The sequence below is a fragment of the Dromaius novaehollandiae genome, chromosome 2 (genome assembly GCF_036370855.1).
Source record: "Dromaius novaehollandiae isolate bDroNov1 chromosome 2, bDroNov1.hap1, whole genome shotgun sequence".
Lineage (NCBI taxonomy): Eukaryota > Metazoa > Chordata > Aves > Casuariiformes > Dromaiidae > Dromaius > Dromaius novaehollandiae.
Window position 1 is genome coordinate 81,345,810 of NC_088099.1, and position 13,650 is coordinate 81,359,459.

The 13,650-nt window shown below is 38.1% G+C and overlaps 1 protein-coding gene across 5 annotated transcripts in view; it reads right to left on the reverse strand.

Annotated features, from left to right (window-relative positions):
* CTNND2 (catenin delta 2) overlaps window positions 1-13,650 on the reverse strand; it is a 664,005-nt gene that overhangs the window by 65,785 nt on the left and 584,570 nt on the right. For all 5 annotated transcript variants that reach the window (XM_064506857.1, XM_064506859.1, XM_064506856.1 and 2 more), the window contains one exon: window positions 10,613-10,763. In XM_064506857.1, the coding sequence (XP_064362927.1) occupies window positions 10,613-10,763 (151 nt within the window). The remainder of the gene's footprint in view (window positions 1-10,612; window positions 10,764-13,650) is intronic.

Genomic DNA, 13,650 nt, shown 5'->3' on the forward strand with positions numbered 1-13,650 from the left:
ATTCCAAAGAATCATAAGCATGAAACAACAGATCTGGAATATTTTTTTAACTGCTTGTAAAGTAGAGGTGCAAATTGACTTAGTCTGAGATCTATTCAACTAGTATCCAGCAGAAGGACCCTTACATATGAGCAGAAAGCTAACAGATAATGACAGTGCTTCTAGCCAGTCCACCCACAGCAGGTTTACAGATATTACACACCCATAAAGGTACAATATTCATGAAGAAGTGCAAGAATTAATTTGTAAATGCTGCAGCAAGAGGCCAGAATTCTGTCTTCTGTAATGAAAAGGATATCTGACGTTTTAGTAACGCTACCTGAAACAAGAGCCTTTAACAATACAAAGCTTAATAAATGATGGAAACATCTAGTGTACGACTTAGCTCTTACAGGTAAGCAAATACTACATCAAAGTATTTCATGAGGAACAATTATTCTGTAAACTATACAAGAACATCCGAAAATGCTATGCAGAAACCAACCAACATGAGACTGAAATCCCTTTCCACAACTGCAAAGACTAAAGTAATACCAGGATCTCCAGCATTTTGGGACAGAATACATACAGCCCATCAGGAAAACGCAATCACCCTCTTGGTACAATGGGGCAACTGCTGACTATTAGTGATGCTGTGTAACCACCTAATGGTCAGGATCTGAAAAAAAAACCCCAAACCTCATTTCAGTTTAACTGTATAGAGCTTTGGTTACAATGCCAGCTGTGAGAATCCAGCTGTCTGCATTGTCTCCTACTCTTGCCTTCCTTGAAAACCTACTCTCTGTCCTTGTGCCAAACCCATTTACTTCTGTCATATTTTTGTCCTGGGGAAGTGAGACATTTTATGCTGCAAAAATTAATCTACTGGATGATAAACATTTTTGTTTCATACCCACAGATATTTTAGTTCTGTGTTAGCCTATAACACGTCAGCCTAGTCATCCTGTGCAGGGGCATGGAAATTTGTTACGTCCTCACTATTTGAGTTCTCTCCCAGTGTCACCTTTGCAAAAGCTGTCAGATTTTTTTCCTGAACGTTCTTCCTTTTTAGGCCACCCCCACTCGGAAACATGCAAAAGACAAGCTTGGGGGCACTGAAGTAAAAGTCTGAACAACTCTCAAGAACCACCTGTGAGGGAAGGAACTTGTGTACAGCCGCTTCACCTGTCAGCATCTGACTCAGGAGCCAGGATTGCAAGAGATTTTGTGAGAGCAACTGCACACTGCCTTACAGGATGCCAGGATGAAGGAGCATATGGAAAATTAACAGCAATATGACTGGGAGCAATCTGTAGACAGTGGAAACAAATTTAAGCAACATACATTCCTCCATTTTGCGGCTTTTCCTGTTTCTACCTGCAACATCCTTTGCAACTGCAATGCCCCAGCCCCTTTCCTAGGGTCTTCACAAGAGAGATAAAGGAGTTGCTACTTCTCTCTGTCAAATGATAATTCACTTGCCTTGGTCTACTGTCATTCAGTGACATGTGTCATGGATAGGACAGTTCTAGTTTCTTCAAAGAAAAGTGCTTCTAGTAAAAAATGCCATATATGTGATTTCTATTGTTTGAAGATCACTTACATTGATAAGGATTTCAGGAAAAAAGCTATTTTATATCTCAGAATAAAACTATCTCACTGTTCTACAAATTGAAGCTGATAACAGGCTAGAAACATCTGTTTTGATACTCTTATCTGTTAACGTAAAGCTGTCACAAAACTTGGATTTTCAAAACCCCCTTGCAGATTTAAGTCAATTCCTCATGGATTAAATGTGCTTTTAAAATTACTTTGCATTGTGACACTTACATTTCTACCTCTATAAGTTTTATGCGATTTGCAGTTGAATCATATGATCAGAACTCTGAATTTTCAAAAGATAAGTAGCACTTCTCAGAATGATTACACAGAGAAACAGAGATGAAAATTAATACTGAATTGTTTGAAATGTCAATCTTCTGAGGTGAGAAAATGGATACACTTACAGTTTAATTGCTTTATACCTTATGCAGGAGAACTGGACCAAATGGAAACTCTTTATCTCAAACACATTGCAAGGTGTAGCTTGGCGTACTTTCTTATGTGTGAAATGCACACCAATGAAGTAAAAAGGCACATCTGTTGTCTACTTTTTTTTTTTTTTTTTTTTGGCAGTTGCACAAATATAGGCTTTCCTGAGCCACATGCAGAAGATCCTGCAACCTTTACAACTTGAACTGAGAATTTCATCTTAAGTAATAATGAATATGAGTACAGACTTATAAAACCTATTAGACACATTATAAGGCACCACATAAATTACCAGTGTTGCTTAGAAAAGTTGTCATGGTGCATTACTGAAGAAGATTCTCTCAAGACTTTGGTTGCAGGCATTTTTTGCAAAAAGGTTATTTCATAATCAGGAATAACTGACTTAGGGGCTTTATGGCATCTGGCTTATTTTATGGGAAAGAAATGCTGACTGTGTGTTTCTCAGACTATGGCATTACAGTGAGAGGCAAGTTTGTGAAAGGAGCTTTCTCTGCTCTCCTAGATCTGAGCCTGTATTCAGTTATTTCTGTTGTCTTGAGTGGCAATGAAAAATTGTGGTGCTTTTTTGCTAATCGATTTTGCAAAGTCTACTGAGCTAACTGAAGGGGAGCAAGACTGTACTTTTTTATGCATTATGAAAAGAATTTCTTGCCTATCTTTAGTCATCTAAAAGTTAGCCATCTAGCCTCCAGCTCCTCTAGGTTTCATCTCATCCTAAGCTCTAAAACTTTAGATGACACAGGTAAGTGGGATGAATGGGATGAACTCCCCATTAGAGGTGCCATTCTCTCTCTGCTGTCTAGAGAGGGAGCCTATCCAGCTAGCTTAAACACCGAATTTTTTAGATGTCTCATGTTAGACAGACACAGTTCCCTCAAAATCCAGACAGACTTACTTATGCAATATGGAAGTTCAGATGTAGAAAAGGCTTACTCTGGTCTTGAAAATGTATTTATCTTGACTTTGATCTTAAAAATGAGAATTCAGTTTTAGCAGCCTGTTTTTTCTCCCTAAATCCTTTCACTTGAAAATGTTATTTAATATGAAATGACTGAGAAAGGAAACATTTCCTAACCTCTGCAACTGCCAGGTCTGCTTGTTGGAAATATATTTGAGATAAACTAGAGCAAAAGGTCATGCACAAGTGGCTGAAGGCTTAGGAAGACACTTGGCACAAGGCTTCCATGCTTTAATGAAAAAATATTTAACATTTAAACTTTTATCAGTTTAAATTCTCTGCTAACTTACGTATACATCATTAGCAACCAGGGAGTCTGGACTTTGCCATATAATTGTTATAAAACTTTAAAGCCAAATGAAGTATTTACCACCTTAACTAACACCTTTGCCTTTATTGATATAGAGTAAGGAACACAAGCCATTACTGCATGACTATATCTCCTGTTTTCTAAATCAACTCCTGGACGACAGCCTCTTCTTTTTCAGGTATTTGTTGTAATATATGTTTTGCATAGCTCAACTATTAAATAAAGCAAATGAAGTGCAATAGAATTGACACAAATTAAACAAATTGCAGCATATATTCTGCCTTCGACTTCTTACAAACAAATGTCTATGATTTGTGATTAATGACTTCTGGCATCTTGTGCATTGTCAATTTATGTCAATTTAAGATTACAGAGACTAAGCTACTTTACAAGTCAATTAAAAATTCAATAAAAAAATCCAGTATCTCTCGTTCAGATCCTTGCAGAGGTTTGTGTATCATATTCAGAAGTGCTCCTCTGTAAAAATGAGATGAAATTGCATGTAGACATTCTAAGCGGGATGAAAGCTACATATCTGATCTAAGCATCTCCCAACCCATCCCTATATTCTCTATCAATATACATTACTAGGACTTGCTTATAGCTGCTGTTCTTGTAAGCAGAAAAACTAACACTATTTTCACTTAGATTATTACTAATATTGAAACAAAATTATGGTATTAAAATGCAATCATTTTCTAGGATAGGAGAACCCCATCCAGGCTACATGCTGTAGTTATCCATGCTCCCAAAGAGTCATATTCTGCTGTAAGAATGCAAGTATTTGTTTTTGACACATTTCCAGCCCAGTAGCTGAAAACAAATCTTTCCAAACATGAATCAATATCACACTTTGAAATAACATACCTGACATTGCTTTGAGTGGAAGGCTGGGCTAGATGACTTCTTGAGGTTCCTTCTAACCTGAATTATTCTGAGTCTAACAATTCATCAGAGTTGTGAACTGCTGATATGCATTTCAGTCAAACATTAAGTCTAAAGTTTAGCAATAAAACTTTGAAATAAAATCCAGTTATTTCAGACACCCAAATACGTACACATTGCTCTTGAAATGGCAAGACATACACCCTGTGGTAATCACACATTCCCTAGAATTTTTTCATCATTCAACAATACTTGGAGTTTAATAAAAGGTGAGATCTATTTTATCGCATCTTAGATGAAATAAATCACATTCTTAGAGTACCTCTCTCAGTCAATGAGAAAGCGTAACACTGGAATCTTAGATCGGATACTGAATTTTTAGACACCTAGCAAGATTAAACAGGTCCTAATACGTGCTGAATAACAAGGTAGCTGATATTCTATCCCTGAATTTTGTGCATTATCTTATAGCTTGATCCTAATAGATGCAGCAGTGAATTGGGAATAATTCAGTACTGTTACCTTGTAGCCCCCAACGCAAGAACAACTATTAAAAGAATATATCCTCAATAAGCTCTGCTTCAAGACTTAATTCAAAACCTTCCAAAGTCAACAAAAGTCTTCCATTAACTTCACTTATTTGAACCATGTTCTTGGATGGTATCCACAAAATGCAAGTCTTAAGTGTTGAAAAACTTGAAGTATCCCATCACTCCCTAGAATCTAGAACCCTGAACTAAGACACATGGGTTCTCTACGCATTGTAAGGGGAGAGCTACATCCATAAGGACATATCTTCTATATCAGACAATAAGTCAACAAGAACCTTGAAATGGAACTGTCCTCCTTTTCTTCTCAAGGATGAGCAACCAAAAGACTTTCAGTCTCTGAAGAAGTATTCCATTAAACCACAGAAATACAGTTCAATAGGCCAGGAAGTGCAAGAATGGTGCTCTTGAATTACTAGTACACCATTGCTCTCAGTCAGTACTGACCCAGAATAGCATTAGAAACAACTGTCAGGGTAAGGGCAGTGAAAGAAAGACCTGAAATACAAAACTGTGCATTGAAAGTTTCTAAATTTTAATTCCAGCTCCACATTCACCCTGAAGTCCATACACTGGTCCATACACTGGACTTTTACTGAACAGTATGAGATGTAATACTAATAAAAGTTCCAAATTGTATTTTAGGAGTGCAAGTCCTACAGAGTACATATTCTGTTGTACATGAGTGATGACAAATTCTTCATCTGGGATAGTTTGAAAAGTCAGCTAAACTCTTCTCCAAGGCCATCCACTGCATATTAAAATGCCACAGGAACTGTCATTAGAAATCAAAGGTAAATGCCATGCATAAAAAAGAATAGTGCAAATAGAGATTAGTTTTTAAGACAGAAATCCACCCTTTAAACATTTATTTCACTGACAGACAATCTGTACCTGCTTACGTGGGACAGAATAACAATCCAGTTATTTTTTATTTAACTGGATTTTTCACATTATCTTTTATCAAAAAGAATGTGGCCTGACAGCAGAGAGGAGAACTGCTGACTGTGTATCAGCTAAGGGAAAGATGAAGTTGGCTCGTTCCCCAAGACTGAATGGAACATCTCAGTTCGGAAAACCTTCTTGCTCGCAGAGCAGGGAAAGAGACATAGGGAAAAGGGAGCCTGCTGCACTAGTGTTAAGTGGGAGACCAGTGAGGAAAAGAGTCTGTCTACAGTAGGATAGAGATCCGCAGTGAAAGCTCAGGTGATACACAGAAATTTTCCTAGAAGCCGAAGACAACTGTGTAGAAGGTGTTCAAATCAGAAAGCTATGGAAAGTTTTTGGAAAGAATTCATCCTGCAAGGATGCTATTACATTTCTGCCTCAGCCAGCTCATCCAGGTTTCCTCCATTTAAAGAAAAAAACCTTATTCTAAGTTAATAATTTTTTGACAGTGTCCCAATAAAGCCTAGCTTTAGAAAATGAAAGTCTGTTGGCATGGCTCACTTTAGGGAAAAAAGTGAGACAGCTGCAGCTCAAGACATCAGCCTCCTTGGAACTGTGTCATGGCACTGCCAGAAGCAGCAGGTCTGCATGTGACCCTGATGCAAAAAACTACTTGCAAAAGAGATTGCTAGGGGAGGGAGAATAGTGCTATATCCTCAAATTACGGCATCTGGAATGCTGAGTGATACAGAAATTTTGGGCTGTTCTAATTCTACTTTTTCCCTTTTTCTCTTTTTTTTTAAAGGATGGTAGGAAGGAAGAGGAGGATGACACAAGAGCACAAAGGTTGTGAACAAAGTCCTTGGAGGAGCTGTGAGGCAAAAGTAAATCTTTTTATCTAAGCGAATGATCAAAGCCAATAAAGTCTGTTTTTTGGCTGACTCGGAGGCCTCCAGTGTGGCTGTGGGGAGCTCCACAGAACTTAGCAGAGATGCAACCTTAGCAAAGGTCTTAAGTAATGATCCCATCCTCAAGGGAGGATTCAGCCAGCACAGGTGCCCAGCTGCCGAGACCCATGTCAAACCTGCTGGACAGCATAAGAGAAGGGGTGCATTTCTAGAGACACTGTAGCTGAAACTGGGTACAAAAAGATTTGAGCAGAAAAGAAAAGTCCTGCAGCACAGACATGAAGCTCATAGGAGATGAAAGAGGGTTTTGACAGCCCAGGAAGATAATCAAGTGCCTAGTTTTAATGCCGTCTCTCTCACTAAGCTTGAGACTGCCTCCTGAATGAAAATAAGGTTAGGTATTACAGGAGGCTTACTTAACGTTTATTGCAAATTGAGGGAAGCCTGGCCAATAAATTTTAAATAAGCCCAAAAGAGTGTTGCTTGAAGTATGGATTGAGAAATCACATTAAGGTAGATGTCAGAGAAATGAGGGAAGCCTGGCCAATAAATTTTAGAAAAGCCCAAAGCAATGTTGCTTGAAGTATAGTCTTCTGATCAAATTGAAATGGTTTTCATGCGGAAGATATCCTGGAGCAAGGGAAACAAATATACCCGGTTGAAAGGGAAGGAAGCTGGGCCTTCCAAAATGTTTATAGAGGCTGTGAGAAGAGGCAGGAAGATGCTGGGGTACCAAAGGGACACAGGGCCTTTGTGCAGCCTAAATTGCTGAAAACAGAAAGAACAGAGAAAGACAGTATCAGCAGCCAGCCCTTTTCAGGACCCACAGTGCTGCCTCCCACAGCTGTGGCACTGCCGGGAGAGATGGAAGGCTGACAATCTTTCCCATGGGGGGCACTTTTTAATGTGGCTGGGAAGCAACATAGAATGGGGATTATTTCATAAAGATGTGGGTCCTGAAAGGTGAGCAGAAAATGAATGCGATCTGAACATAACAAGGAAAGCACCTGAGCAGCATGTGCAAGCAAGGAAAACCAGGTGCTGGATTACCTAGCGTCAGTCCTAAACAGGCCAAGTTTACCATATCTTGGTCTAAGTGGGATTCAGTTTTGGAAAGGAAAAAAATGAATATGCCCCCTATCTCAACCTCCGAGTCGAGAAAACATTGGCACAGTTCAGAAGGGCTGAGAAGAAAAAGAACAAGGAGGAGAAATACAACCCTCTGGTTATATTAAGCATATGGAGTAAGCACTGAAAGACACTCAGGAAGAAGATCTCACTATAAAAGAGGAAAATGCTGCATGGGGATGGCTCTGATAAATTATCAGAGAAGTCTGGCACCAAACTTTAGCAATATAACAACAAATGAAAAAACAAATGTGAAAAAAACAAAATAGTTTGGTCAACTGGACAAAGTCAAGAAAGAAAATTTTGGTAATTTAAAAAAGGGTCTTTTTTTTGTTTGTTTTGTAGTTTGGTACAGGTGAGTTGGGATTTTGGCAAGGTGATATATTTGCCAGATGCGTCAGCATTGATTTATGGGCTGCCTGGCAGCAGCAGAATGAGAAAGAAATGCTTCATTCTGTGGCATACTTCAGTGGAAAGTTGTAGCTGGGAATGGAGCCAGAGCACCACTGAAAAGGAAGCTTTACAGATTTATTTTTAAAAAATGCTATTCTACCTACATAATCTTTAGAACATACACAGATGGACAATTCACCTTTAAAAAAATTATCTAAAAGGGAAAAGGGCAAATTTGTGAGCTGGAGTTTGTCACCGCAAGAATATGATTCACAAACAGAAACTGCAATGAGGAAAGAGAAACAGGATGCCGATTCTGCTTAGGCAGAAAGATACTTAAATGTCTAACAACCACCCCTTTGTCTTCCTTTCCAGAATAACAGTTAAGGTATCTTAAAACATGCGGAACTTTAATGTTCATAAAAACCACCTACAACATGAGCTGAAATCCCCAACAACTGCAGATGTTCAGCACTTCTGAAAATCGGATCTATGATATTGCCTATTTGTTACACGAAATGCAGGAACGAGAGAAACAGTGATCACTATTACTGTTTCTTTCCAGTTCAGTGATGAAAGCCAAAAAGTGAACATATAAATATGGTTCAGGAATTACAGTCATACCTTCCTTGCCTATCTTATTGGCAAACTTATGCTTTTTTTAACCTGCAGCAAATTTGTATTGCAGCTATGAAGTACAATTTCCCAGAATCACCCTATGAATACTTTAAATTCAAGCAGCATTGCACTGCCATTACAAATTGGCTACATAAAAAAGTTATTAGGTAATTATTTTCAACAGACTCCTTCCAACTTTTTTAAATTCATATTTGTTTATACTGCATGTTCTCTGAAAATTCCATAAAACAGTAACATTTGGGGCTTACACAAGCTATGTCTTATTATCCATAATTTACCAGAGTATTGTGTATGGCACATCTTACTAAAAGACGGATCTATTTCATATGTGCATACTTGGGAAGAAAATAAAAGTTTCAATTAAAAAAAAATTGGAGCACAGAAAAGGCAACAAAATCAATGGTCTAATCCACGACATTACAAGCCACAGTTAAAATCAGTAAATTCAACATAAAGTTTTTTGTAATGTCAGTAAGTAGAACACAACTCAATATGAATGCACTATATCAAAGCTCCTAAAATGTGGTTGCCGAACCCCTCAGAGGCAGTCCCATAAATGAAGGAATAAGATGTTAAATAATAGAGATTAAGACATACTGAAGACTGAAAGTAGAGGTAGGATCGTAAGAAAAAAAAAAGAAAGGTCTGTTGTTTGCACAGATTAGATGGTCTGATATACTTCCTTCTGCAGTTGTGTCTGCTTTAAAATTGTTAGACAACAACTCAGAACACTAAGAACACATATGCAGCATCCTGCTTCTGGAAAGCTGAACACAATCCAATTTCTTGTCTATTCTATCAACTACAACACAAGCAGAAGCTGGTCTTGCAGGTAAAGCAGCAAACTTGAGTTCAGTTCCTTGACAACCACATCAGCTCACACGACTTGCCAATCTCTGCCTCTGTTTGCTTTACAGCCTTTTGCCAGCGGATTTTCTCTAGTCTGTACAGTATGTGAGGAGAGTGAGAGCTTTGTTTTAATGACTTGCATGGCACTGCTGTAACAAAGCACTAGCCCTGAGATACAAATAATAAAGCACTAGGATCAAAGTATCTAATTGTGGAATTCTGTAATTAAAAGCAGAGGAGCATAAATATGCTGCAATGATAACAAAATAACAAGTCAGAATAAATGAATAAAAATAAACTCTTAATGTACAGAGCAAGTAAGACATAACTTAGTCAAGCCTGTTGAAATAATCCAGAACAAAGGCAGTGACTATTTTTCAAAGGCAGAATATGAAAATAAAAATCCAGCGATCTGTAGTGTTTGAATGAGTTTCAGCTAAAAAGAAAAATCCCAAACCAGAAAACCTAATAAATTTGCTTACTATTCCATCAGAATTCGGAGACAACAACAATTAATATGAGTTGCAGTTCTCTTCCATAAATGCACATGCATTTGTGAATTAAGTATCTCCCAGTTCTTTTGCTGGAGCTGCTAAGCTGTCCAGTAAATTCCTGGCACCATCTTTAAAGTCTTTATGATTTGACACTTCATATTCCCCAATATTATTTGAGGATCAGGAGTGGCTGCCCTGCTTAGATCCTCGATCTGGAAGATGCAAGTGCTACCCTCTTATCAGCCTGTGAATGGAGTATTGGCCATGGAAAAATTCTGTCTTAATTTAAAAGCTATTAATTTAGACAGGCCATATTTTAAGTGCTGAAGCAGAACAAAAGCCACTGCCTTTCTTCTGGAGATTACAGCATGACAAATCATAAAATGCTGCATGATGTTTTATTAATTTTAAACACAATTCTTTGCAGTATAGCACAGAGCTCTCACATAAAATATGAACAGGGCACACTAAAAAATGTTTTAAAGAAATTCTGCTAGAAAGAAGAATAATAGTTTTCATTGTGCTCATCCTGCTGTAAACTAAAAAACATAGAATATATAGATTGTTTGGAAAGAACATACCTATTAACTCCTTATTTCTGACATCTAAGGCCATGTTCCGTAAAGCTGTAGCAACTGCACATACCACCCGGTCATTGTCTATTCGAAGCAGTTCCACCAGGATTGGCAATCCTTTTTCTTTGCGGACAGCAGCACGGATATACACTGACCACTGTAAAGACACATGAGAGAGTGTGAGGACGGACATGGGAAATCCATTACAGCAAGCAAGGTGTCTGGACTTCTAACAGATATAGAGTAATGGGTGAAGGAAGCGTGTGGATGTAAACTCCAAACAGAGGGAATAATCATACTGATGATGCTAGGCAACCACTTGACTTGGAAATCCACAGATTTTTTTATGGTAGCAAAAACATTAAATGATGAATTGACTTTAATCCTAGCACACCCGCTTACACTTACACAGCCCAAGTCCGCAGAACACTTGCTTTGTATCAGCAGTTCCTATATAACATATAATGGTATCTGTTCATTGCTTAAACCACAAAATTTACATTACAAGATATATTTTACAAAATATGTTCAAGAGCTCTGAGTATTTTCTTGTTATTATCATATGAACCATTCTGTTTAACAATATGAAAGCACTTTTATAATTTCTCTTGTGATTGACACCTTGTTGAGAACAAAAAATGAGGACAGCTGTACTTCTGGTTTTGACACCCGTAGTGGTCCTTCTGAGAAGACTCTTGTACATCAAGGACTTAGTGATCCAGCTACCACCTACGGAGGTGCTGTGCTGCACTGTGCTGCAGGTCTAGCTTGGCCTTCAGCCCTGTGCTGTGCTACACTTACTTACCCTCGGCCGCTGGACAAACTCCGTCAGCTCATTGTAATGGAGTACACGACTTGCACTCCATTTACTGTTCCTCTAAGCTTGAAAGTGAACAATTGCATTAAAGAAGTCTGTTCCATTAGAGCTTACAGTAAGAGAAGTATGTGTGAAGTGTTATCAAACAACACTGAATACAACAACATGAAGTGGAATGATATCAGAGTCAGACAATTTTGTGGGAAGTGTTTTTTGGTTTTAAGAAAGGTACATCTTTTCCTTCCTGAAGTGGTGGTTGGGATATTGCAGCTGCTATTTTTATGCAGCTTCTAATTTAGCTCTGGGTGTGTGTGCATCAACTTAGAAGAAATAATTATTGTATTTGAGATATACTCTTTATGTAAATACAAACATCTTGTATATATACAGTTAACTATCTTAAGAGAATCTCAGAAAGAAAACATTAAGTGATTACACCTCCTATGCAAATCATCTGAATTCACTGGAAATGCTTCTCGAGTCTTAGCTCTTTCTGTTTAAAAAATATAATATAATATAATATTGCATCATATTGTATTATATATTATAATATATATTGCATAATAATTTTGTTTTTTGTATGAGGAGAATTGTGTATCATTTAACATGGATTACAAAATTAGATGCATGCCATTGCCCATTTTGGGGTGATTAAGAAGCTGCAGCTTTGCTGGAACTGCATCTGTGGCTTCTGGTCCACACAGCGAGGTAAACGTTGTTTCTTTAATAACACTGAACTCACGAAATTACAAAATGCAAACAAGACTAGACCCATGACCTTGCAGTTTTAAAGTCTATGAATATTCTCAAATTTGAGACATCTGGACATGCAGTATGTGTAGCTTTACTTAGTGCAGCCCGCATCAAAACAAGCAATCTTCTGGGCCTATATTCCTTCCTATATCCTGAACTCTCCTCTGAATTTTCAAATGTCCACATTCATGCTCCTAGTACCAATATTTTAAAGGAATTTATTGCAGGGGAGCCTCTCCCTCCCCTCAGTGCCATGGCATGGATGCTTATCCCGTGATCGTGCTTGGATGGTGAATGTAAAGTTCTGGAAGCCCTTAGCTTTAGAAATATTTAAATAACAGAAATAAGGATAACACAAGCCTCAGCATTTTCAGGTCATGGCAACCCTACTCTTTGCACAAACCTTGTTTAGAGAACAGTTACATAGAAATAATGATCCTCCACAGACAGAAAGGGAAAAAAAGAAATTTCATGAAACATAGCATTAGAAGAAGGAAAATATACTCCACTGCCAGCAGACTATCTTTAACCTCTGCATATGGCCCCCAGTTAGGACAGTTGAGGTACTCTCTTCAAAGTTTATACTACAGACAGGTGCCTGCACAACAAAAGCCAGAACATGCTTTAGAGTAACAATAGCAGATAGGGAGGCAGGCAGGGTCTGCAGGGTTGCAGTGCTTGGAGTTCAAATGTATTTTAGGTCACACCATTCAGGGAAAGTCAGGAGAAAGTAAAAGAAAACAGCGTGTAAAGAATATTATTTGATCGTTCCCCCCTATAGTAACACTGCATAACAAAAATCAGCCAGCCGGACAGAGTATGAAGACTGTGTTAAGACAAAAGCGATAATGGTTACAGTAACTTCTCTATTCAGGTTAATGGGACATGAGATTCTCAGCATCATTGAGCACTATAATGTAATGTGTCTAAAATGTAAATGTGCCATAGTTTTCTGCAGCAAAGCAAGGAATAGCTCTAAGGTAAGAGAAAATAAACAAGTTGCAGCAGGATTCTTGATTGATCTTATTCTATGCTCTCTTCTCCTCCAGTTTCTCTACAACCAGTATATGGGTTCATCTTGGAGGAAGAATCATTAGACATGAAACTAAAATAAATCTTAATGATCAGAGACTTTAACTGAAAGTATGTACTGAAAAATAATTTCTTTCCTATAGCTTGATTTTAATGGGATATTAAATATAAGGGATGTTACGAAAACCCCAAATTAACATTTCTAAGCTTTCTTTTTAATACCCGTGCATTTACCTGTCAGCTAAATTCACTGTCACGTGCAGCAGGTGTATGCAGAGCAATGGCTCTTTGCAGTTAAAAACTCTCACCCTCAATTTTTCTACAATTCTCTCAGGGGAGGCATCCAGTATGTGTGCCATGACTACAAGGTGACCGCCTGAGTGAGCGGTCAAGTTAATGGGGAGGCTATTTTGAGCAGGTAGTGAGCCTGTCTGGCGGAGGT